This window comes from Ochotona princeps, chromosome 1, assembly GCF_030435755.1.
Source record: "Ochotona princeps isolate mOchPri1 chromosome 1, mOchPri1.hap1, whole genome shotgun sequence".
NCBI lineage: Eukaryota > Metazoa > Chordata > Mammalia > Lagomorpha > Ochotonidae > Ochotona > Ochotona princeps.
In genome coordinates this window covers 115,046,477-115,071,600 of record NC_080832.1, presented here as the reverse complement: position 1 = coordinate 115,071,600, position 25,124 = coordinate 115,046,477, and the positions used below count along the sequence as shown (strand labels likewise).

Sequence of the window (25,124 nt, the reverse complement as noted above, 5' to 3'; positions counted from 1 at the left end):
CCATGTGTGGGAGAGCTCTGGGAAAGACTGAAAACTGAGAGGATCTGAAAAGTTTCCAGGACACAACCGGGCCTGCAGTAAAGTGGGATGATCAGGTTTATCACTCGGGGATAGACAGGTCGGCAGGGGCTGAAGATGGGAAGGGGGCTGAGAGGGCTTGGGAGGCTGCTCAGGCACCTGCTCTGCAAAAGCGTCAGGGGAGAGCAACGGAGCAGAGGGGCTGCGGAAGGCACGTTTGCTCTACCCTTCCACCTCCGCCTGTTGGGACTGCCTGGGCCAGCCCGTGTTCCCCTCCATTCCCCACATCCCCTGCCGGCAACCCCAGCCCACGCGCAGCTCCACCTCCAGCGCGACCTGAGGCACCCGGTTATTGCAGTCTTTTTATTTGCGTTTGGCGTCTTGGAAGCGCGTGGGTGGGGAGGGGGCTGAGGCCAGGCTGTCTAGCGAGATTTCCACCACCAGTTGGCCTTTTTGTAGAAACAAAACGGGAGACATCCCTGTAACCCCCGCTTCTCCGTTCTGGAGGCCCCGCCTCGAGGCAGTCGCTGTCCGCGTCCTGGCGGGAGACCACCCAGCTGCGGGGACTTGCGACCGCAGCCTCCCACCGGTCGTTTTGGGTTCTCAGGCGTGCGCGTGAGGCCCAGATCCCTCACCCCCAGCCCATCCCCATTTGACACAATTCGGAGCGCAGATGGGTTTGGCTGGGACAGCCCGAGGCCAGAGCTTAGGAACTGAGGGAGGTGCTCAGACCTGCTGGGAAATCGTTTCGTTCCTGGTAGCGTCTTCAGATACCGAGTAAAAGCCGTCACAAACCGAGCTGTGGCCCCGGCGCTGGCATATCGGGTCGGGGGCGCGGAGCGGCAGAGGAGGAGGCGCAGGCGCCCGAGGCCTGCGGTGGAGGTGGGGAAGCAGGGTCTGCTTTGGGAGGCGCCCACGGAGGGCTGGATTGTAGGGGTCGCGGAGGTCACGAGGGCGTGAGTCGGCGTGGCCCCGGGGGCTCTCCGCCCCCCTGGGGGTGGGTCGTCCTGGGGAGGGAAGCCGAGACCGGAGGGAGCGACTGGGCCAGGCTGCACTTGGCTTGAGGGACCTGAAGGACTCTCCGCGTCTCTGGAGACAAGCTTGCTACACGCACTTCAGAACCAAGAGTTGTAAGGCGCTGACCCGGGGCGGGCGGGCGGGCGCCCAGGAGCTCTCCGGGGCTGCCTTCAGTCCTCCGGGCCCTGCAGCAGCAGCAGCAGGCGCAACTCCCCTACCCCCTCCCGTGCCCCGACCGCTCCGCAGCGTCTCCCTTGGGAACTCCGCGTTCCGCTGCGGAGTCAGATGCTTGAACTGGAAGGCGGGGGCACATCAAAGCCGGGAAACGAGGCCCTGGGGGGTTTGGGTGCAGCAGGGCTTTCTTTTGGTGCCACCAGAATATTCGTTGCTTCTCCCTCTCTCCACTGGCTTGAATGGATCGCTCCATCCATTTTACCCCCCTCTCCTGGGGCGCAATGGAATGTTCCAGTGCCCCTCCGGTCCCGGGCCGCGTTACGGGGGACGCCCGCACAGTTGCCAGGGAAAGCCCCGGACGTGACGGCTTTGCGCGACCCCGAGCGGCCCTCCCCGCTTCCAAGCCGTCGTTCCTGGCGGGCTGACTTCTCACACCCACTTCCCTACCCCGTGGGTTCCAGTCGGGAGAAGTAAACAGCGGGAAGACCGAGGCCTACGGGGACACGGGCCAGGTGGGAGGCTGCGCTCTGCGGGGAGTCCTGGCTTGCTGTTCTGGAGTGGTCCAGAACCCCGGCTTGCGCGTGGTTGGTGTGTGATGCCTTAGGAAGGTCCTCGGCCTGGGGACCGTGGACCCCCGGAGCGCTGAGTTGGGGGCGGGACATCAGGTGCGCACGGGTGCACCTGCGCGGTGGAGAGGTGTGTGTGTGGGGTGGGGGGGGGCAGGAGTGAGTGAAAGTAAGTAATTTTGTGACCAGGACCTGCCGTGGGAGCAGGAAGGGGACACTTGATTGCCGGGCGTCTGTTGCGAGGGGGAGGAGGAGTTGACATCTCCCTCACGGGCTCTCCCTTCTCTCTCCCTTCCCAGCCAGGAGCATGCTGGGGCTCAGGGGGCAGCAGCTGCCCTGGACCTGGGTCCTGCTCCTACTGCCGGTTTGGTTGCTGCTGCCCGCAGCCCCCGCACCCCGCAGCACTTCCTACAAGCCGGTCATCGTGGTGCATGGGCTGTTTGACAGCTCGTACAGCTTCCGCCACCTGCTGGAATATATCAACGAGGTCTGTCGTGGGGGGGCGCCTCCGGTGAAGGCACTGGCAGTGAAGCTGGGGAGGGGGTAGGAAGACTGGCAGTGTGGGCCTGCCCGGTTCCGCGAGGAGTGGGTCTGCTGGTGGGGAGGGAGCTGGGGGACCGGCACCCCAGATTCTAGCAGGATGCCGGGGGCGTATGGACACGGGCCAGTGGGCGGGACACTTCCCTAGTTTTTGCCTCCTTCCCCCACAGACACACCCGGGGACTGTGGTGACCGTGCTGGATCTCTTTGATGGGCGAGAGAGCTTGCGACCCCTGTGGGAACAGGTGCAAGGCTTCCGAGAGGCTGTGGCCCCCATCATGGCCAAGGCTCCTCAAGGAGTGCACCTCATCTGCTACTCTCAGGGTAGGCATGCCCCCCTACCCCGACTCCTAAGCACTGTCTGAGGTCTGATGCTTGTCTGAGAAATGCCTCCCTGTGCCCCTGTCCTCAGTCACAGAGCTCCCTGGCACCTGAACCCTTTCTCTCCTGACTGTCCTGGGCACCTGGTCTTATGTCCCTGTCCCCAGTGTGGGCGGGCAGGCTCCCTGGACTGCTGTTCTCGGTTCTTGCACTTCAGGGCCTGGGGGCTCTTAGAAGCATCCTACCGCCAGCAAGCCTAGACCCCATTCTGGCTCTGTCACGGGACAGGTGACCTTTGGGATAAGGTGTGTGTGCCTTCTCTGGACCTTCTGCTTTGTGTTCAGTCTGGCTGGGAGGTGTCTCCTTGTCTTGCTGCCCCTGAGACCATGTTCCCCTTTCCCTCCCCCGACAATGGTGTTCTTTCTCCAGGGGGCCTTGTGTGCCGGGCGCTGCTCTCGGTCATGGATGATCATAACGTGGATTCTTTCATCTCTCTCTCCTCGCCACAGATGGGACAATATGGGGGTGAGTGGGCATGGTGGGCTGCATGGAAGGCCCTGGGCTTGCAGGGCACCGAGGTTTGTGGCCACTTGGCACTGCCATTCTTTTACCAGATACTGACTACCTGAAGTGGCTGTTCCCCACCTCCATGAGGTCCAACCTCTACAGGATCTGCTATAGCCCCTGGGGCCAGGAGTTCTCTATCTGCAACTATTGGCACGGTGAGTTGGGCCTGCGGAAGTGGGGCCCCCACAGAGAGGGCATCCTAGGGGTGCAGGCTGTGGCTGTCACCCCTGCAGTAATGACAGTAACTTCACGTTCCTAGCACTGTGCATCTGAAGTGATGTGTCTCGTCTCACAGCCTGAGGTGATGTGTCAGGTGCCTGGGGCCACAAGCCTTTTCGGTAAAGAGCCAGACACAAGATATTTTGGGTTTTGTAGGCCATGAAATTACTGCCGGGGCTGCTGGCTTTGGTTGTAGTCTGAAGACAGCTGCAGACCTTATGTAAATAAATGTGAATATATAAATAAATGATTCTAGCCAAATTTGTTCTACAAAATCAAGTGGCAGGGGCAGGCTTTGTGGCGTAGTAGCTTTCGCTGCACTTTCGGGTCATCTGTATCTGTATCTCATCTCATCTCAGTCCCATCCCGCTTCCTGCTACTGCACCTGGGAAGGCAGCCCATGCGTACCTAAGCACGTGGGTCTCTGCCATCCCTGTGGGAGACTGTCGCTGTCCCGCAGCGTTGGACTTGGTGCATGGAGCTGATAATAACACGGGTGGACTACTGACTGATGGTCAATAGCCGAAGTTTATTAGTGGCATCAGACGTATACACTGAGGGTCATATGGGATAAGGGAGGAAGTATTGAGCTTATCAACAAAACCCATCAACTGTTTCTATACTTTTGTTTGGAACTCCTTTTGTCTTGTATATTCCACCAACTGTTCTCATTCACATGCTGTCCACTCAACTGTTCTCATACAGATGATATCCAATCAGTTATATAAAAGGTATCCATTCGGTTGTTCTCATACAGATATTATTCAATCAATTGTAATCCTGTGCTCACTGACCTTCCAGGGTCATACTGTCCTTCTACAGGAGATTTTGTTGGAGGACCTGGCTTCTGGCTTTGGATGGAAAATTTATCTTCCAAATAAGTAAATCTTAAAAATATAAAAGTGACGGGCACAGCGGTGTGGCCTAGCAGCTAAAGTCCTCGCCTTGAATGCGCCAGGATCCCATATAGGTGCTGGTTCTAATTCCAGCAGCTCCACTTCCCATCCAGCTCCCTGCTTGTGGCCTGGAAAAGCAGTCGAGGACGGCCCAAAGCCTTAGGACCCTGCACCCACGTGGGAGACCTGGAGGAAGTTCCTGGCTCCTGGCTTTGGATTGGCCCAGCACTGGCCATAGCAGTCACTTGGGGAGTGAATCATCAGACGGAAGATCTTCCTGTCTCTCCTCCTCTCTGTATATCTGACTTTACAATAAAAAATACGTAAATCTAAAAAAAAGAAAAAGTGACAGGGTAGATTTTACCTCTTGGTCGTTGACTATGGTCACCCAAATAACTAAATCCTAAAAATATAAAAGTAATAGGGTAGATTTTTACCCCTGGGTCATTGACCATGCTGTGTGACTTTGGGTCAGGTGCTTAACTTTGCTGTGACTCAGCTTTCCTCATTTGTGAAATATTAACATAGCTTGACCCTCATGGAATTGCTTTCAGTTCTTTGAACAACATTGCCTCATAGTGAGTGCTGTACAGAAGTATAGGAGTGCCTGCTGCCCTGTTTATAATTGTTGCTGCTCCCACTACCCGACTACCTACCTGTAAGCACAGCCTCCTGACTGCTCCTTCTCTATCTTGGAACTGCTGTTTGTCCCCAGACCCTCACCATGATGACTTGTACCTCAATGCCAGCAGCTTCCTGGCTCTCATCAATGGAGAAAGAGACCATCCCAACGCCACTGGTGAGCCACATGCTGCTGGGTATCCCCTTTGCGTCTCCGACCCCCTATGTCCTTCCCTCTGGCCTGGCCCTGGTGGCTGACTAGGGCTGTCTTCTCTTCTCCGTGCAGCATGGCGAAAGAACTTCCTTCGTGTGGGCCGCCTGGTGCTGATTGGGGGTCCTGACGATGGTGTGATCACTCCCTGGCAATCCAGGTAAGAGGGGCCTGTGTGGCCTGAAGATTATCTAAACACATTCCCTTCAGGACTTTGGCCCATCAGTCTCTATCTCTTGCTTGGATCTGGCCTGCTCCTCCCGCTGTTCGGCTAATGCCTCCCCACTCCATTCTTTCTGCCCTCCCAGACCAAACCTGCAGGTCATACCCAGGCTCCGCAGGTCATACCCCAAGCCCTGTGGCTGGCTGGTCATTACGTCCTACTGAATCTACTTCCTTTCCATCCTTACCACCACAGCTCTGGGTAAAAAAATGTGTAATTTCAGAGAATTTTAGGAAATGGCAAAGATGGCATGAGGGCTCTGTGTACCCTGTATCCCCAAGGGTTGCATCTTGCATCATTAGAACAATAGAAAAGTTAGAAAATTGGTTTTGGTGCAGTGTGTGTGTCTAACTCTTTGTAATTTTATTGTACTTTTAAAAAATATTACTTATTCTTATTGAAAAGGCATATTTGCTGAGAAAGATGGAGAAAAATATCTTTTAACCGTTAGTTCACTCCCCCGTGGCCACAGTGACCGGAGCTGAGCTGATCCAAAGCCAGGAGTTTCTTGGGGGTCTCCCACGTGGGTGCAGGATCCCAAGGCTTCGTGCCATCCTCTACTGCCTCCCCAGGCCACAAGCAGAGCAGGATGAGAAGTGGAGTAGATGGGACACAAACCAGCTCCCAAATGGAATCCTGGCACTTGCAAGGGGAGGATTACCCAATTGAGCCATTGCAGCAGGTCCCGATTTATTATATTTCCTACCACTTTTTTATCTGTCTATAACATTCTCATTGCTGTTAGATGATGACCACTGACCGCCCTCCCACCGGTAGAATAATATCAGCAAGTTGTTCAAAGTTGTAATGGAAGCTTTATTGGAAAATCCACTCCTGGTCCCCCTTGCACAAAGGGGAAGGAAGATGGAGGCGAAAAGGGCCTCTGAGGTACGTGTGGAGGAGTTTTATACTCCTACAGACACGTGGGCAGGCAAAGGGGCTGTCTGTGCCCCCAACTATATAAGGAATGTCCATTCAGATGTGCCATTGGTCAACTGGAATCCTGCTAGGTCGGTGATGTAACTGGCTCCTTTGGCCCCTCCTGTTCCAGGCTGAAGCCTGGGAGACATGCTGGGTCCAGAACAGACCAGCCCCTCGTCTCCAGTGCCCTGGCAGCCATCAATTGCCTCAGCCTTGTGCTTTCCTTGTGGTGCCCAGGAACATCTGAGGCTTTGTGGCACTTAGTCCACGTGGGCTCCTGTCATGGTGATCTGAAATGTTACCTGAAATGTTACCAGTTGCCCAAACTCATTGAGCATGATGTGTCCACACACTGTTCCGGGCTCTGGGGACGCGGTGGTCAAGACAAGTCCCTGGTGTTAGGTGGCTTATCTAGTCAGGGAGGCCCATAGTTACTACTGAATCATGTTACATGACAAAATAAGGCAGGGAAAGGGGTCAGAGGGTGACTGGGGACTATTGTGCAGGCGGCTCTGGAGGTTGATTTGAATACAGACTGAAGGAAATGAGGGAGGGAATGGGGCAACAGTGTGGGGGAGGAGTGACTCTCCCAAGGCCCTGGGGCAGGTGTGAGGAATGAGAAGACCGGGATGGCCAGAGCACACGGTGCTGGGGAGAGCAGGCAGAGAGGCCGCAGGGGACTGGCTACATGGAGCCTTTGTGGGTCAGAGTAAGGCCCTGATTTTTTTTTTTAAATAAATTTTTTTTATTTTTTTGAATAAAATTTAGGTCTCCCACACAGGTGTAGGGTCCCAAGGCTTTGGGCAGGTTTCCACTGCTTTTCCAGATCACAAGCAGGGAGCTGGATGGGAAGCGGGGCAGCCAGGATTAAATCTGGAGCCCATATGGGATCCTGGTGCATGCAAGGCGAGGACTTTAGCTGCTAGGCTACCATGCCAGGCCTTATTTTAATTAATTTTAAGCACAGTTTTGTAGTGTTTACAAAAATCCATATTGTCAGGCAGGCACCACCACTATCCACCTTTAGAATGTTCCCTCCTCAAACTGAAACTCCATGCTGCCTAAATGATAAGTCCTTATCTCCCCCTCTTCCCAGTGTCTCATTTGTTTTCTTCTGAGTGAGACGGGAAGGCATGAGACAGCAGGTGCTGAGTGAAGAGGTGACACTCCTTACAATACTGTAATAGCACAGTTGTAAGGGATAGGTTTTACACCGTGATCTCATTTCCCACCCAGAACCACCACAGGATTGATAGTCCCCACCCAGGTCCTAAGGTGCTGTCCCAGGTCCAAGTGGTTCTGTTAGCTCCTTTATCCTCTTGATAACCCCACAATACAAGGTACTCATGGTTATTTTCGCCTGACACCAAAGGATGCCCCCATTCACAGAGTGGACAGGTAACTGGTGAAGTCAGGCTGTCTGAGTCTTAACGATGATGAGATCTTCTCATGTAGGACAAGGCAGGTAGGTAAGAGACAGACACAGACGCACACTGAACAGTATCCAGCAGAGCTGTGACCTTGCTGCTTTCCCACATCTGCCATCCAGCTCCTCAGCACGGCCCCCTGCATGCCCACAGCCATACCTCACTTGTCTGTGCCAGTCACTGTCCCCTTTGTGCGGAACAGTGTTCCCCGGTGCAGGAGTCCAGGGCGTTCACATCCTATGCTGATGCTCTAAAACTAGGATGTGGCCCGTCCTCTTTGTCCCTGTGGCCTGTTGTCCCAACACAATGAGCTTTTCTGTTACTTGTGGTCAGGGTCCACTCAATACCTGAGCTAAATATTCTTTGTGTGTTTTTTTTTTAAATCTAAAGACTTTTTCGTTTGAAAGGCAGATTTACAGAGAGATACATCTTCCAAAAAGTGGCTCATTGCCTAAAGGGCTGCAATGGCCAGAGCTGAGCTGATCTGAGGCCAGGAGTCAGGAGCTTACTCCAAGTCTCCCATGCGGGTATAGGATCTGGGCCCTGAGACTTGTTTTAAATAATGCATACTTAGAAGTTATCGCAGCTTGGGCCCAGTGCAATGGCTCAATGACTAAACCCTCACCTTGCAAGTGCTGGGATCCACATAGGAGCTGGTTTATGTCCCAACTACTCCACTTCACTTCTAGCTCCCTGCTTATGGTCTGAGAAAGTTAGTGGACCATGGCCCAAATCCTTGGGACCCTGCACCCACACGGAAGATGGGGAAGAAGCTCCTGGCTCTTGGCTGTTGATCAGCTCATCTCCAGCTATCGCGACCATTTGGGGAGTAATGCAGTGTATAGAAAATCTTTGTCACTTCTCTCCCTAAATCTGATCTGCCTTTCCAGCAAAAATAAATAAATCTTTAAGAACAAAAAAAGTAATGAGAAGTTACTACCGCTGCCACTGTGGTGCAGTGGATTAGGCCAGTGCCTGTGATGCCAGCATCCCACGTCAGAGTACCTATTTAAGAGTGCTCTGCTTCCCTTCAGCGTCCTGCAGATGTGCCTGGGAAGCCGTGGATGATGGCCCAGGACTGGGGCTTCTGCTACACATGTTGTGGGAGCCCCAGATGAAGTTCCACGTCCCTATCTTTGGTATGGCCCAGCCTTATTGTGTACATTTGGAAAATGAACTGGCGGATGGAAGAATTCTCTGGTTCTTAACTCTGTCAGATGTTTTTTTTTAAACTGGAAAGGCAGATATACAGGGAGAAGGAGATATAGAGAGAAAGATCTTCCGTCTGCTGATTCACTCCCCAAGTGACTTCAGTGACCGGAGCTGAGCCAATCTGAAGGCAGGAGCCAGGAACCTCTTACGGGTTTCCCACGTGGGTGCAGGGTCCCAAGGCTTTAGACCGTCCTCAACTGTTTTCTCAAGCCACAAGCTGAGAACTGGATAAAAAGTGGGGCCTCCTGGATTTGAACCGGTGCCCATATGGGATCCCGGCACATGCAAAGCAAGAACTTCAGCCACTAGGCTACTGCATCAGGCCCTCTGTCAAATCTTTAAATAAATTTTTTCCTAAAAAATGTTACCAAAATAGTATAAAGCTAGATTTCTCAAATCAACATTTTATCATGTTTCCATTAACACTTTTTCTAAAATAATAGATATACATATTTAAAGATTGTTTAATTATTTGAAAGGCAGAGATCTCTTCCACATGCTGGTTTACTCCACAAATGGCTGCAACAGCTAGGGCTGGGACAGGCTGAAGTCAGGATTTGGAAGCCTCACCTGGGTCTGTACATGGATGCAGGAGCCCAAGGACCTGAGCCATCTTCCACTGCCCTACCAGAAGATTAACAGAGACCCGACTGAAAGTAGAGCAGCTAGGACTAGAACGAGTGCTCATATGGGATACGGGTGCTGCTGATGGAGGCTTGACCCACTGGGCCGCAACACTAGCTCCCTGAATGTATTTTATATTCATTTGTATATGCTGACATTCAAATATACTTAATATAGTGAACATTTAAATAGGTACCCTTTGAGGTAGCCTGCAGGAATGACATTTCTTGATTTCTAAATATGTAAATATGGGCCTAGCATGATAGCATAGTGGTTAAGTCCTCGCTTTGCACGCACCGGGATCCCATATGGGCGCCGATTCTAATCCCAGCAGCCCCACTTCCCATCCAGCTCCCTGCTTATTGCCTGGAAAAGCAGTCGAGGACGGCCCAAAGCCTTGGGACCCTGCACCTGTGTGGAAGACCCAGAAGAAGCTCCTGGCTTGTGATCAGCTCAGCTCTGGCCATTGCGGCTACTCAGAGAGTGAATCAGCAAACGGAAGATCTTCTCTGTCTCTCCTCTCTGTATATCTGCTTTTACAATAAAAATAAATAGATCTTAAAAACAAAACAAAAAGTGGAATATATAGGCAGTATGGTGGCATAACATGTTAGGCCTCTACTTAATGGTACTGCCGGCATCTCATGAGTTCCAGTTCATGGCCCAGCTCCTCTACTTAATGGTCTAAGTAAGCACAAAGAATAGTCCCTTGCACCCACATGGCTGACCCAGAAGAATGCTCCTGGCTCCCAGCTTTAGAGTGACCCAGCTGTGACCATCGTGGCATTTTGGGGAGTGACCCTCAGATGGAAGATGGAATATCTGTCCTTCCGTCTCTCTGTACCTGCCTTCAAGTTTTTTGTTTGTTTGTTTTTTTAAAGCTGGACTATCCCACTCTGGTATGGGCTGCAGGTAGCAGTTTAACTGGCTGTGCCTCCATGCTTACCCCAGTTGTCCTGTCTTTAGTTCTTTAGTATTTCTTAATCTGGAATATTTACACAGTCCTTACCTATGAACGTTGACATTATTTGTTTTTTTTTTTTTTTAAAGATTTATTTTTATTACAAAGTCAGATATACAGAGAGGAGCAGAGACAGAGAGGAAGATCTTCCGTCCGATGATTCACTTCCCAAGTGAGCCACAACGGGCCGGTGCGTGCCGATCCGAAGCCGGGAACCAGGAACCTCTTCCAGGTCTCCTACTCGGGTGCAGGATCCCAAAGCATTGGGCCGTCCTTGATTGCTTTCCCAGGCCACAAGCAGGGAGCTGGATGGGAAGTGGAGCTGCCGGGATTAGAACCGGCGCCCATATGGGATCCCGGTGCGTTCAAGGCAAGGACTTTAGCCACTAGGCCACGCCGTCGGGCCCGACATTATTTGAAGCCTATGAATTGGTTGCTCTGTGGCATTCTTCACCATCAGATCTGTTCCCGTCCTTTGAATGAGATTTGAGTGTTCCTTCAGGGTCCCATCCCAGCCTGGTTTTCTGCCCCCACCAGCTCTCCTGATAACCCCTCCCCCATCTCTTTGTAGCTTCTTCGGTTTCTATGATGCAAATGAGACCGTCTTGGAGATGGAAGATCAACTGGTGAGCACCTTGGGGTCACTTCACCCACTGTCCCATTTCACCCTAGAGATCTCCCTGTCACTGACCCTGTGGGGATGGGACCCGGGGCACCTGCAGTAACTCACCAGGTCTCTCCTTGTGTCTTTCTCTTGTGCTTTGCCCCACTTGAAGGTTTATCTACGCGATTCTTTCGGCTTGAAGACTCTGTTGGCGCGGGGGGCCATAGTGAGGTGTCCGATGGCCGGGATCTCCCACACAACCTGGCATTCCAACCGCACCCTCTATGAAACCTGCATCAAACCCTGGCTCTCCTGAGGATGCTTTTGGGGCTCCCCAGGAACTCCTCAGCCCAGAGACCTGATGGGGGTCTTGGAAAGCAAGTGGTCTGGTGCGCCTGTGACCACCTCCCGGATCCCACACTGCCCCCACCAACCAGGGCTCCCAGATTCGCCTCCTCTGCTCCTCCCCCTACAAGTGACAGGTCCTGGGCTTCCCTACCTCATGCCCTCTTGTTTGGAGGGTGCTCCGGGCTCCCCCTTTCTCCCGGGGCTGAGGTTGGGATGTGAGGATCCAGGTTTTTAACTTTTGGCTGCTGCTGCTGCTCCTCCTCCATATCTGGCTGCACAGGAGGAGAACCCAGCCCCTGTGTGCCATAGGGGCCTCCTTCCCTCAGGCCACTCAGGACATTTGTAGCTTCTGTTCTCTCATGTTCCCTTCTCTGAACTCCCCTGTGTGTCAGCTCTTCTCACTCCCAAGCAAGACCAAGTGAGAGTGAGGCTCCCCTATGGGGACAGTTCCGTTTTTGAAGTGTCAGTGTTGGGGAATATCTGTGGCCTGTGAGGCCCATCTCAGGTTTGGGGATCCCCCAGTCCCTATGATCAGTGTTGGGGTACCCCTGGGGGCCTAGTTTCTTTGAGGCCCCAGCCCCTCTTTTAACTGCCCTAGAATGGGTGTTTCTCCTGTATTTATGGGAATAAAGTTGCATTCCTCAGTGTGGCTTGGCTCATTTCCATGTGGAGACCTGGCTCCTCAAAAAGGGTGGGGATGGAGGGCCCAAGGCCTGGGTACCCGGATGCCTGCTTTGGGGTGGGAACCCCCGTGGTGTTTCCGCTTTCTCAATGCCCATTCTGTGTGGGTTCCTGATTCTCTGTGGGTTCTTTCCTGCTGAAGACAATTCTCTTCCTGTCCCAGCCTGAGATTGGGGGGCTGAGCCTGGGGCTCCAGTGGAGTTGGGCCACCACCTCGTGGGTGAAATGTGCATGCCTTCCCAGCCTAGATGAGGGGGCTGAGGGTCAGTGTGGGCATTTGTCGCGCCCCTTTTCGACCTTTGTTGGCCAGAGCTTGGTAAGGGGCCAGACAATGAGCCTCCTTTTCCTTGAAACAAGGAATTTTGATGGAGACAATAGGGCCCTGTCTGCTCTGGCATGGGGAGTGGAGACTGACTCAATTCTGGCCCCTAAGGCCTAACAAATGTCAAGAGATGAGGACAGTTTTCTCCCTCCGTGCCCTGGGCTGCCCCACTACCCTCTATGACAACTTGCCCTCCTTGCTTCTGTCAGCTGATCCTGTTGCTTCTGAGACCTGAACCGCTTTGTTCCCGAGCTGCTCTCTCTGTGCCCCTAACTCTCTGCCAGATAACTGGCTGGAAGGTGTGTGTGTTAGGGGGCTGCTGTTAGGGCCAGTAGCTTCTGTTGTCTTTGAGAAGCCAGAAGCAGTGGGCTCATAGGCTTGGGAAGATATTTCTAGGGACCCTTTTGTTGGCAGTGGGAGTGACAGCAGTGGGGCCTGACCCCACTGACTTGACCAGGCTGGAGCTAAGAAGGAGGCTTGTGGAAAAAGGCAGCAATGGGAGGACCCTGTCTGGCCCAGCCCCTCCTCTCCCTCCCGGCCCGCCAGGCCCACCCACCAGCCCGAGTTCCTGCTGCTGAGACTGTTCTGTCTGCCTGAAGTCTCCCAGGAGAGACGGGAAGCCAGGTGGGGAGAGAATGTTAATGGGGAATGGGAAGGAGGATGTCACTCAAGAGTCGTGTGAGTTGGGGGACATGGTCTAAGCTGGGGTACACCTTTAAGGTGTGTGAAGGTAGTAGGAAGGCTTGAGGTGTGGAGTCTGCAGGTGCTTGGGTTTGTGTGTGTGAAGGTGTACCTGCTTCTCTCAGCTTTTGAAGGATGAAGTTAGAGGTCATATTAGAGATGGGATGGTCCTGGGGGAGGGATAACCAGGTGTGTGTCCCCCAGGCTATGCAGAGGATACACACAGGTGTGGACAGTCCTGGTGTAAAGGCTAGTGTTGTCACTTCCTTAGCGGGAACAGGCAGACTGCTCTTGCTGGGGCTGGAGAAGTTAGCAGGAGAGAGGAAGGGCACCCATTCATCTTTTCTTGCCGGCAGTCCATCAAAGTCCAAGAGAAACCATGGGGTCTGGGGCTGAGCTGCGCATTCTCTTAAGCCAACTCTTCTTCCTCCTGCTACTGATATCGGCTGAGGGGGCCAAGAGGAGTGGAACCCTCAAAGAGAGGTGACAACCCAGGGGATGGGGGTGCGGTGGGGTCTGCGGGAGCCTCTCTTGGAGTGGACTCCACAGGAGGTCAAAGGAGACATGAGAGGCTGTCTCCTCCGGGGATGCGGAGCTGGGCATCAATGCTCCCAGAAGGCAAGTGGGGGACTGCTGGGTCCTCCAGCCCTCACCCACTCAATGTTCCTCTGGCATGGCTGCAGCCAGGGGGTCTGCTCTAAGCAGACACTGCTAGTCCCCCTCCGCTACAACGAATCCTACAGCCAACCAGTGTACAAGCCCTACCTGACCCTGTGCTCCGGGAGGCAGGTCTGCAGCACCTACAGGTGAGGGACAGGGAGCGGGACTCTGGGCTTTCTCAGAGAACCCCAAGCAACACCACCCTAGGCAGGCGCTCTGTTTCAGGACCACCTACCGCGTGGCATGGCGGGAGGTGAGGCGCGAGGTGCTCCAAACTCACACCACATGCTGCCAGGGCTGGAAGAAGCGGCACCCCGGGGCGCTCACCTGTGAAGGTGAGGCAGTGTCTCCCAGGGCCCTGGGGGCGGTGCGGGGGAGGTGCAGGAAGTTTGAGCCCCATCTCCACCACCCCGCAGCCATCTGCGCCAAGCCCTGCCTGAACGGAGGCCGCTGCATCCGGCCGGACCAGTGCGAGTGCGCCCCCGGCTGGGGGGGGAAGCACTGTCACGTGGGTGAGTCGCCTCGCCTCCGCCCCCTCCCAGCGGCGTCCCCCACCCCGCCCGTGCCCCCCGCCGAGCCCTTTGCTCCTTCTGGTAAGCAGACGTGGACGAGTGTAGGGCTGGCGTCTCCCTCTGCTCGCACCGCTGTCACAACACGGAGGGCAGCTTCACCTGCAGCTGCCCTCGCGGTCTGCTGCTGGGCCCCGACGGGCGCACTTGCACCGAGGGGCCCCCGGAAGCCCCAACCAGCGCCAGTATCCTCAGCGTGGCCGGTGAGTGGGTGAAGGCGAGGGCCCGGGCCCTGCGGCCGTGGTGGGGCAGTGGTCACCCCACCCCCTTCTCTGCCCTAGTTCGGGAGGCCGAACCCGAAGGGCGCGCCCTGAAGCGTGAAATTCGCGAGCTGCGAGGGCGCCTGGAGCGGTTGGAGCAGGTGAGCCGAGGTGCCTGGCATCAGGTCTGCGGCGTGGTGGACTCCGTCGCCAACACCCTGAGGCTCCTCTTGTTGGCAGTGGGCCAGTCAGGCTGGGGCTTGGGTGCGGGCGGTGCTGCCCATGCCGCCTGAGGAGCTGCAGCCAGAACAGGTGGCCGAGCTGTGGGGCCGAGGCGACAGAATCGACTCTCTCAGCGACCAGGTGCTGCTGCTGGAGGAGAGGCTGGGCACCTGTGAGTCCTCCAGCTCCCCCCTCCCCACCGCCCCTGCTGTTCTGATGCTGCTCCCCAACTCTGGATTCCCTCTCCCAGAAACCCCTCCCGGGAGCCCGCTCTGCCCTTACCCTCCCTGACCAGCCCACTTGACTGCTGCTGAGGGCAAAGGAGGTTTCACAGTTCAGTGTTGGGGGAGCATGGCAGCCTCTGCCCCGCCCCCATTGGGTCTGCCTGTCTTCCTGTCATTAACCAGGCTCCTGTGAAGACAACAGCCTGGGCGGGAGCCTCAGTCAGCGTTAAAGAGCCCCTGCAGCAACCCTGCCCCCTAATTTATACGGAAACTGAACCCCACTAATCCCCTCGGATTGGGCACCTAGCAGCTGCAGATGCAGCCTTGGGACCGGCAGAGTGGAAGAAGGCATGCAGAGGCCAGGGTGCAGGTGGTCCTGCAGCCTGCCCTTGAGTCTCCTGGCTGGGCCAAGACTGTTGGTTCAACTCAACACACAAAAACGCCCAGCTCTCTCTCTCTCTCTTTATTTTCATTTTCTTGCTGTTATCCAGATTATGAATAAAAACCAACCACAAAAAACTGGGTCCCAACCTCTCCTTTTGCTCCCAGCCCACATCCCCCAATTGTGGGAACAGGCCTGGAGTGGGCGGCAGGGAGAGCCTAATGCCACTGGGAGGAAATGAAAACTGGCGCCAAGAGGGGGAAACTCAAAAGAAAGAAAATAAATTAAAGCCTTCCTACCCCTCCATCCCGGGTTTGGTTCCTTTCCCCGACTCCCCAGGAGCAGAAAGTGCGTGCAGCACCTGACGGCTGCCTCCTGCTCATGTTGAGGCCAAGCCCCCTGAAGAACTGTACCGTGGGGGTGGGGTGGGGGAGAGGCAGAAACGTGGAGATCATACTGGCATTTGGAAGGGTGTCAACCCTGGGTATGTGGGCCCGGACAGGGCTGAGCCCCCAGTTGAAAGAGTCCAGCCCCGTCTGGCAGAGGCTGCACTGGGAGGGGGCTGAGGGACTCCCCAGGCCTCAGCTTCCAGCCACAATCTGTGGGCTCCTCCTCCCAAGGGGAAGAGTCCACCAAATCCATCCCTGTGGTGGGGGGTGGCTTGTTCCACAGAACGGAGGAGTCCACGGTCAATGCAGAGGGAGAGGAGCACAAAGGAGAGTCCACTGAGGTTGGACTGCAATGTTCCACACCCCTGTGTGAGCTGAGCCACTTGAGGGAAAGGTGACTGTCCCACAGACAAGGTGGCAGGAGGTGAGGGCTAGAGTGAGGGCAGGGGAGGAGCAAGGAGTGGTGCTGGATTCACATTCAGAAGTTGACGATTCCAAAGAGGAGACTACGTGGAGGGGAGGGTGAAGAAAGACAGCCTGGCCCTGCTTCAGGGCCCACTGGGTTGGCAGGTGTGGAGAGGAAGGTGGGATGATGGGAGGGGAGCTCAGAGCCGGGCCTCGCCTGCTCCCCCAGGCTTCTTCACATAGTCACCCCCACCCCGGCCGTCAGTGGAGATTTCCCGGAAAACGGTGAGCATGGAGTGCCGGACTCTGTCAGCCAGCGCTGGGACGTCATCTGGTGTCAGCCCTTCTGTGGGCACTGGGGGCAGCACCCGCACTTGACATCGCCCTGGGATGGGGGAGGCACCATCATGGCCTGTCCTCCTAAGTCTTTGCCGACAGGTGGGGCCCAGCTTCTGAGCAGTCCTGCTCTCCTCTCCTCCACCTTTTGTTTTCCTTCTGGGCTGGACTACCTCCCACTTTGTTTGCTGGTGCCCTCCTGCCTTCCCGCCTGCTTTCCCAGACACCCCAGGAACCACCCCCCCACCCAGCCCCTGCTGTCTGGGTTCAGTGCTGGTCATTACAACTTTGCACACACAGGCCTGCTAGAAACTGACAGCTCCTTCTGCAGGGCCAAGTGCTACCCTACTCCCTTAGCAGAGTGCGGTGGGTACTTCATAAATACGGGCTGACACTGGCTCAGAGCAGGTGATCCTGGGGGTCACCTCAAGATTCTGACATGCAAGGACACCCTCTTCCCCCCATGGAGCTCTGGGGCCACAGCCTACCCAAGGTGCTGAGTCCTCACCTGATGTGAAGCGGCGCTCCTTCTTGCAGTAGAAGTCTCGATAGGAGGACATGACTATTGGGACAATGGGAACCTGGGGAGGGGGGTAAAGCGCTTTCAGTCCCACAGCCTGTTCCAGGAAGGAAGGGATGTTGGGCTGGGGGCTGAGCAGCCAGAGGAGAAGTGGCACTCACCTGGGCCTGCACTGCAAGGTGGAAGGCGCCACGTTTAAAGGGCAGCATGGACCCGTTGTGGTTTCTTGTTCCCTCTGGAAAAACCCAGACCCTCACCTGCAGGAAAAGACATCAAGAACCACATACACACATGTCCAGGGGTCAGTGTGCACACGGCACCGCAGTGAACCGCTGAGGCCCCTTGGTCTGGCCCAGTCCCCATTTCCCCGGGATGACTCACGTCCTGGGTGAGCAGGGTCTGGGCGACCTCAGACATGACACTGATGGCATCCCCTGTGCGCTTCCGGTCAATGAAGATGACTCCTGCCAGCCAGCAGGCCAGCCCCGCAGAGCCAGCCCATAGGAGCTCACGCTTGGCAATGGGCACACAGCGGCCTGGCAGCACCTCCATCATCCCTTGGGCGGGGTGGGCATGAGGTAAGGATCGGCGTGCAGGCAGGGTGCAGCCTAGCCCACGCAGGTCCTCACCCATGCTAGCAGGAAGGAGCCCCAAGGAAAGGGAAAAATGGCTCAAGGGGTAAGACCCCTCTTAGGACAGACCTACTGGGGCATAGGTGGCCTGAGGAAGGAGTGAAGGGGCACCATTCCCGAGGAAGAGGAGCTGAGGATATTCTTGGGATGGCTCCAGGAGGGAGCACATGGCTGGGGGAGGTGTGCCCTGTGCTGGGGTCTCACCAAGCAAGTCGAGGGAGCTCTGGTGGTTAGAGACGACAACGTAGGGCTGAGAGGGAGGGAAGTGGTGAGCCCCTCGCACCTCCACTCGGATCCCATACAGGTATTTGATGTGGAGCAGCATTAGACGCAAGATCCTGTGGGGTCATGGCAAAGGGTCCTGGTGGGATCCACAGATGTCCACCTGCAGGCTTTGGCTCCCCGCCCCCCGCCCGGCCTCTGAATTGTCTTTGCAGCCTCTGCCCCCCTGCCTTGTATTTTGCCTCTCTCACCCCACCCACCCCGTTCCCCATGCCTTCACCACTTGCTTCTCACCCCTGGGTTCCCTTGTCACCCAACACCCTGTGCCCCTCACTTCATGTTCTCGACGTTGCGGCCCCGCACGGCACACACAGGGATGGCGAGCACAGCCAGGAAGAGGATCCAGCCGTTGTAGAAGGCCATCTTAAAGAAGTACTTGGCACTGGGACTGCAGAACCACAGGGTGGGCAGCAAGATGAGCAGCAGCAGGCAGAGCAGCAGCAGCACCGTCCACGCCCCGGGCCACAGCTCCATTCTGGCCACCTGCAGGGCACCGAGTGAGGGCCAGTTAGCTTGGTGTGTGGCGGGGAGGAGGAAAAGCAGCACACAGAAAATGAGGTGGTGGCTGTGCTCCCAAGACAAAGGCCAAAGACACAGGAGGGGCACAGGCAGGAACGTGGAGCTCAGGACAGTTCTCCCACTCCTCTCCATGAAGGCTCCAGAGCCACAGACTGGGCCCAGTGCTCCTGAGGACACCCTCCCAGGAGGCCTTCCGAGGAGGGGGCGGGCAGGAATGTGGAGCTCAGGACGGTTCTCCCACTCCTCTCTCTGAAAGTTCCAGAAACATAGATGCACTTCAGAAAGTTCATGGAATGCATGTACCATGAAAAAGTATTCATGGATTAAAAAAATTTTTTTTGTACCAAAATAAACTTATCTTTCAATTCTGTTTTTCCCGAGTCTCAAAGCACACTTATATTAACACAGGTAAGGGACATGAGACAGGCACAGATACATGAGACTAGAATGGCCGTGATGGCTGCCAACACTTGCAGCTGGCAAGTGTCTTAGGGTGGTCTTGACCTGGGCTGTCCAATACAGCAGACACCAGCCACATGTGACCACTGAGCACTCGAGACTGGGCTAGCCCGGATTAAAATGTGCTGGAAATGTAAAATGCACATCAGACTTTAAAGACCTTATTGAAAAATAAGGTCTTTAATTCATCTTTTATAGTGATTTCCTTTGGCTACATGGGGTTCGATAAAAGTATATTAATATTAATTTTACTGTTTTTACTTTTTTTATAAAAGATTTATTTTTATTGGAAAGTCAGACATACAGAGAGGAGGAGAGAGAGGAAGATCTTCCGTCTGATGATTCACTCCCCAAGTGAGCCACAACGGTCGGTGCTGTGCCGATCCTCAGCCAGGAACCAGGAACCTCCTCCGGGTCTCCCACGTGGGTGCAGGGTCCCATAGCTTTGGGCCGTCCTCAACTGCTTTCCCAGGCCACAAGCAGGGAGCTGGATGGGAAGTGGAGCTGCCGGGATCAGAACCAGCGCCCATATGGGATCCCAGGGCGTTCAAGGCGAGGACTTTAGCCGCTAGGCCACGCCGCCGGGCCCTGTTTTTACTTTTTCAATATGTCTATCAGAAAATAATATTTAAAGTATGTGTGTGTGTGGGGGGGGGTTCAGTGTGGTAGTGTAGTGAGTTAAACTGCCATCTACAGTGTTAGCTAGCATCCCATAGTGGAACACTGGTTTGAGTACAGGCTGTTCTACTTTCAGTCCGGAGTCCTAATGTGCCTGGGAAGGCAACAGATGACAGCCCAAGTGCTTAGACCCCTTCCCTGATGTGGGAGACCTGGGTAAAATTCCTAGCTCCTGGCTTCCGCCTGGCCCACACCTGGCTGTTGCTGCCATTTGGGAATGAGCCAGAAGGTAAAAGGTCTCTGTCACACTGCCTTTCAAATATGTAAATCTTTTTTAAAAAAATGACATATGTAGCTCACATATTTCTGTTGGACAGTACTGCTCTATATACTATATTAAACTCTTAGTTGTGGGGCCTGGAGAAATGGCTCAATTGACTAATCCTCCATCTTGCAAGTGCTGGGACCCCATATGGATGCTGGTTCATGTCCCAACTGTTCCACTTCCATCCAGTTCCCTGTCTGCCTGGGAGAGAGTAGAGGACAGCTCAAAGCCTGGGGACCCTGAAACACAGGAGCCTGGAAGAAGCTCTTGGCTCCTTGCTTTGGTTCCGCCTGCTTCCGGCTGTTATGGCCATTTGGAGAATGAACCAGCAGATGGAAGATCTCTCTGACTCTCCTTTTCTCTGTAGACCTGCCTTTCCAATAAAAATAAATCTTTTAAAAAATAATAAATAAACTCTTAGTTGTGATCCACAGGGTAAATGATAAAGAAACTTCAAAAAGTTTGTGGAAAATGGGATCAAAGGACAAGTTTATTTGGTTTATTTGGATGTGAAAAAAAAAAAAGGAAAAAAAAACGGTTCATAATATGCATTTCCATGAACTTTTTGAAGGCACTCTCATATTGTTTAAGTTTTAAGGTGCTAGGCCCAGAGAGGTTAAACAGGTGAGATTGCACATCTCCTGGATTGTAGTTTCCAGATTAACCCTGAGTAGCCTGTGCTCTTATATACAGAGTCCATAGCAGGTACAGTGAAGATGACAGACACCCTCAGACTCATACGGAGTGCTAGCGGCCACAGAGGCACCTGTCACCAATGCAAACACATAGCCATTTAATGCTGAGACATTCACATAGACACACAGTGACTGAGACAGAAAAATTAAATGCATACCTAGAAAAATCTGTCCATCCTGGTAGCCTCCCCCATTCCCAGGAAACTCAAGGACATACCTGAAGTAGCTACATTCACCAGTTCTGCCTCCACAGATAGGCAAGGCCAACAAATCCTACCACCCTTCCAGCGACAAGGAGGCAATGTGGACGGGCAGTCCCGGTGCAGGTGTCATCAGGTGAGTAGAGGAGGGGACAATGAAAGGGGCATTCATGCCACCTTCCCTGGGACAGTACAGGGCTCAGGAGGAAGCGGCACAGGCATGCAGAACCTGCCTTCTAGGTTCTTCCTCCTTCCTCCATTCAGTCCTGGTGTTGGGGGCAGGGTCATATTTCACAAAAAAAGGAGTGCAGGAAATACCTGTCAATCCTATCAAGGCTAGAGGCACTCCCTCCCTGGGGCAGGAAGGGCTGTGCTCAGAGGGAGGGAAGTCTACTGCCCAGGATGGAGGGAACAGGCAGGTGCTGCAGGAAACTTGAAGACCCAGCAGGCTCCACAGCGCCGCCCCTGCCGCCTCAGACCTGCGCGCTCTCCTGGACTATTTGCAGCAGCCTCCTAACTTCCTCCCCAGTCTATCTCCCACGTGGCAACCAGATTTTTTTATAACATGAATCTAAGCCCTTCCCTGTCTTCCTCCCAGGTTGATTTCTGCTTATATTCTGACAGAAACACTTTCTGCTCCAAACTGAATCCCTTGGGTTCTTCATACACACCCTGGTCCTCCCTGCCGCTGACCCTTGGACCTGTCCTCCTAGCTCCTCTCTTGCCTCAGGCAGCCCGGTGTCACCTTTCTGAACCTGTCCCATTCTAGCTGGTTCTCAAGGCTTGGAAGTGCCAATGCTGGGGCCTCATTCCAGAGGTACTGAGGCAGGTCTGGGGACAGGGTTCCAGTCAGCAGCTGCACCCCCAAGTCTACGGCTCACACTGTGAGTGACTGCTCACCTCCACCTTCCTTTCCCCTAGGCTGCAAGCAGACTGAGGCCAGGGATTCCATCTAATCCCCAGTGCTTCCCTGAACATCAGCCTGCATGTACACCCACATGATAATGGATGACAGAGATGGTGGTTCTCATAGTGACCGACACAGCCACCCTCTCTAGGAATACTGGGTACAGTCACTGGGAAAGTCCTGAATGTGCTGCAACTTCCCAGAAACCTACTCTGAGCACATACCTACAATCAACCTGGAGCCGTGGTCAAGGCGGGGCGACAGCTGCAAGGAAGGGATTGCACACATCAGGGCACACAACCGCACCAACAACACAACCTATCACAGGAGAAAGAGGCTGCTGTTGCCATGTATGTGAGAAGAGGGGGTACACGTGACCTAGAAATCTGCACAGACCACTGGGGTCACAGCAGAATGGACCTATCACAGCGTGGAGCCCAGAACACAGAGCGCCTGTGTGTGCTGTGTGGAGAGACACAGGCCTGGGTGTTGGCAAGGTAGGACACACAGGGACGATGGTCCGGAGGTCGGGGGGGACCCCGTTCCCTTTGGAGCACACATGTCTAAGGACTGACAAATACAATGGAGCACCAAGTGGGTAGTGAACATACAGCTCACAAAACCCACTGACAACACATCTGTGAAGTGAACAGCATGTGTCACCAAGGAGCCCATACACTAGGGATATTTCACATCAATGGGTCACGCCAAGGGTGGGCACGTGTGTGGTGAGAACCTCAATGAGGAAAACACTCCGCAAAACTGGACTGATTCACTCCCAACACCAAGAGTGTGCAAGACTTGGCTAAGCCACAGAATTCCACACATGAAGATGCCTGCAGAAGGTGAGATGGGAGCCAGAATCAGCTAAGTTTTACCTGCTGCAATAAACATGCCAAGCTGTAAAATGTGCAAGTAATAGGAAACCACGGAGTCAGTGCAATACAGAAAAATTCACACACTTGCAGTACTGAGTCTGTGAGACACCAACACAAGACAAGTGAACGGTAATTCTGACAGAAAATAACTGCTGGCACAGCCGAGAGCCAGCACAGGGGCACCCTGGCTGCACGAGACATGAGACACGCCAAAGGCACAGAGACACAGGTAGAAAACACGGCCCCACAAGGCAGGTGCGGTCAGTCAGAGTCCAGCAGGGTGTGGAGGCCACTGACAGACAAGGGGTCCTCAGGTGCCTCAGAAAGCTGATGCTGGCCACCTCTCCCGTCCCCCTCCCACCCCCAAGAGTTATGTGGGATCACGGGGCTGTGTAGGGAACTCCCTCTCCTGGACTCCTTGTCCACACCCCCCAGTCCCCAGGGTTTTCACGTTCCTTCCATCCTTCCTCCCTCAGGCCCCTCTTCCCCGCCGCCCCCAGCACCCATCTGCCCAGTAGCCCTCCCAGACCCAACCCTCCCCCTCCCCGCCTCCCCCCTCCTCCCAACCCGTTCCCGCCCACACCTCAATGGGGGTGGGGGGCCTGGGGGGCCGGCCCCCTCCCCAGCCAGGCTGCGGCAGCGGTGGTGGCGGCTGTGTCTCTGTCGGTGCCAAGGGGGGGCGACGGGACTTGGGGGCGTCCTAGCCCCGGCCGATGGAGGGGAGGTGGGCGTGGGAGCCTGAACCCATAGCGGCAGGAATGGTGGGGGGTTGTCCCCCCAGCACCCTCCCTCCCTCCCTTCCTGCTGTCTCTCTGAGGGCTGGGGCTGCTGCCGCCGCTATCCTCCCCCCCTACCCCTCCCCAATGCTTGCTGGTTTCCGGGGCTGGCCAGGAAGTGGGGGGCGGTGATGGGCGGTTGCTTTTGCCAATGGCCTGCAGCTGAGACCCTGGCGCCTCCTCCCGCGCAGGCCGGAGTCAGGCTGGCTCCGCCCCGGCAGAGCTCAGCTGGCTTCTCCCTGGTCTCTGAGCCGGGATGGGGTCTGGCTGCATCTTTTTTTCCCCCCCACCCCTTTTTCTTCACGCTCAGCTCGGGCTGGGCGCTATATGCCCCCCTCTACACGCGCTTTCTCGTTCTCCATCCTTTCACTGCCGCTTTTCCTTCGTCTCCAGCATCGACTGCCTCTTCCCTCCAATTCTTCCCGCACACACTCGTTCCATCCCCCATTCAATTTCGAACACGAGTTAAGCACCTACTGTATGCCAAGCACCGAGTTCACTTCTTCTCTCCTGCCTAGGGCTCCCTGTCTTCCCCACTTGGCGCTCCAGCCCTCTAGTCCGGCCTCGGTGCCCTTTGTCCTCCACTATCTTCCAGCAGTCCAGTCCTCCTCCACCCAACCACCCACACACTTGCTGGACTGCTGGCACATTTCTCGTCCATGCTTTTACCTCAGTTCTTCTCCTTTTCCCAGTTCTTTCCTATCCAAACCGGGACAATTCCTCCACCCCCTCATCGGGATGCATCTTTTCCCATACTAATTAAGAATAACGATTGTTTCCTAGAAAACAAGTTGGAGGAAGGGTGCTGACAACCTGGGGTACAGCTGTGTACTTGTTCCAGTGCCTTCACCGCTCACCCCTTGATCGGGACCATCCCGCCACCCCTTCCTCTCAGCATCTTCTTGGCTGAGCCTCTCCAAAGACTCCTGAAACCGCACCCCTTCTGCACACCTCCCAACTCATCTCCCTGCATCCCGAGGCGCGTGGAGGCTAGGACCTGTATGTTGGTGCGCAGCCAGCCGCCTCCCGCCCTGGGCCACACCTTTGCCTGGCCAGTGTTTCCACACCCTGGGGATCAGGATATCGAGAACACGGGTCATGGAGTGGCTGTTACCTAATTCCGTTCCCTGGGCCACAGTAAGGGTTCCCGACTGTAGGCAAGGCTCCGGCCCAGGAAGACCCCTTTACCAGAAGGAAAGGGAGGGTTTAGCCCCATGCCGCTGCCGACCACCTGAGAGGAGGAGGGCTTTGCCCTTTCGGCACCTCTCAGAGGCCGCGAGCCAGGCCTTTTAACACTCCTGAGACCTGAAAGGGAGTCGCGGGCAGCTCTGTGCTGCTCCATGTCACATTAAAGACGACTTGGGCCTTTAACTTAGAAAGTCCTGCCCTGGAAATCACCTAGAGAGGGGCGGCCCGAGTCAGCCTGCCGAGGGAGAGGGGTTAACACCAGCACCGCAGCTCCACGCTCGTACCCTCCAGACGTCGGGCTAGTCCCAGTCCCGCTCTCTTCTTCACTACAAGGGACTGGAGGACCCAAGTTCTGCTCTCTACGTCACCCAAGGGGGCCGGAGCCATTTTGAACCCTGCGACCCTGGTGTTTGCCCTCCTTCCCGAGCCCTCCGCAGTCGTTCCCGACCTCGGCCAATTAGGGGCCAAAGAAGCCGCCCAATCAGCAGAGAGAGGCCACCGTCCGAGGACCCGGATGAAGCCCCGCCGAGGTCTTTGAACTGCAAGCCCCGCCAATGGCAGAGCAGTAACCATAGCGACAAGAT

General features: G+C 55.0%; 3 protein-coding genes across 16 annotated transcripts; 2 read left to right on the top strand and 1 right to left on the bottom strand.

Annotated features, from left to right (window-relative positions):
* Window positions 1–583: 583 nt before the first annotated feature.
* PPT2 (palmitoyl-protein thioesterase 2) lies at window positions 584–12,128 on the top strand. 5 transcript variants are annotated; one of them, XM_058665150.1, is made up of 9 exons: window positions 584–843; window positions 2,075–2,262; window positions 2,486–2,639; window positions 3,066–3,161; window positions 3,251–3,358; window positions 5,034–5,117; window positions 5,226–5,310; window positions 11,090–11,144; window positions 11,295–12,128. In XM_058665150.1, the coding sequence occupies exons 2-9, from the start codon at window positions 2,083–2,085 to the stop codon at window positions 11,436–11,438; spliced, it is 906 nt and encodes a 301-aa protein (XP_058521133.1). In that variant the 5' UTR covers window positions 584–843; window positions 2,075–2,082; the 3' UTR covers window positions 11,439–12,128. The 5 variants fall into 5 exon arrangements, with proteins under 5 accessions (XP_058521133.1, XP_004598734.1, XP_058521141.1 ...); XM_004598677.4 differs by lacking the exon at window positions 584–843 and adding an exon at window positions 997–1,148; XM_058665158.1 differs by lacking the exon at window positions 584–843 and adding an exon at window positions 1,309–1,797.
* Window positions 12,129–13,521: 1,393 nt separating this feature from the next.
* EGFL8 (EGF like domain multiple 8) lies at window positions 13,522–15,386 on the top strand. 5 transcript variants are annotated; one of them, XM_004598676.2, is made up of 8 exons: window positions 13,522–13,637; window positions 13,838–13,960; window positions 14,040–14,149; window positions 14,231–14,326; window positions 14,416–14,586; window positions 14,665–14,744; window positions 14,824–14,977; window positions 15,213–15,386. In XM_004598676.2, the coding sequence occupies exons 1-8, from the start codon at window positions 13,534–13,536 to the stop codon at window positions 15,257–15,259; spliced, it is 885 nt and encodes a 294-aa protein (XP_004598733.2). In that variant the 5' UTR covers window positions 13,522–13,533; the 3' UTR covers window positions 15,260–15,386. The 5 variants fall into 5 exon arrangements, with proteins under 5 accessions (XP_004598733.2, XP_058521095.1, XP_058521087.1 ...); XM_058665112.1 differs by having other exon boundaries at window positions 14,040–14,326; XM_058665104.1 differs by lacking the exon at window positions 13,522–13,637 and having other exon boundaries at window positions 13,653–13,960.
* A 91-nt stretch (window positions 15,387–15,477) lies between these two features.
* AGPAT1 (1-acylglycerol-3-phosphate O-acyltransferase 1) lies at window positions 15,478–24,994 on the bottom strand. Of its 6 annotated transcripts, XM_058665210.1 has the most exons (8): window positions 23,160–23,438; window positions 21,923–22,016; window positions 18,250–18,458; window positions 17,898–18,031; window positions 17,443–17,618; window positions 17,223–17,318; window positions 17,050–17,122; window positions 15,478–16,590 (listed from the first exon to the last, which is right to left on the bottom strand). In XM_058665210.1, the coding sequence occupies exons 3-8, from the start codon at window positions 18,447–18,449 to the stop codon at window positions 16,406–16,408; spliced, it is 864 nt and encodes a 287-aa protein (XP_058521193.1). In that variant the 5' UTR covers window positions 18,450–18,458; window positions 21,923–22,016; window positions 23,160–23,438; the 3' UTR covers window positions 15,478–16,405. The 6 variants fall into 6 exon arrangements, with proteins under 6 accessions (XP_058521193.1, XP_058521179.1, XP_058521187.1 ...); XM_058665196.1 differs by lacking the exons at window positions 21,923–22,016; window positions 23,160–23,438 and adding an exon at window positions 24,751–24,994; XM_058665204.1 differs by lacking the exons at window positions 21,923–22,016; window positions 23,160–23,438 and adding an exon at window positions 24,467–24,719.
* Window positions 24,995–25,124: the final 130 nt, after the last annotated feature.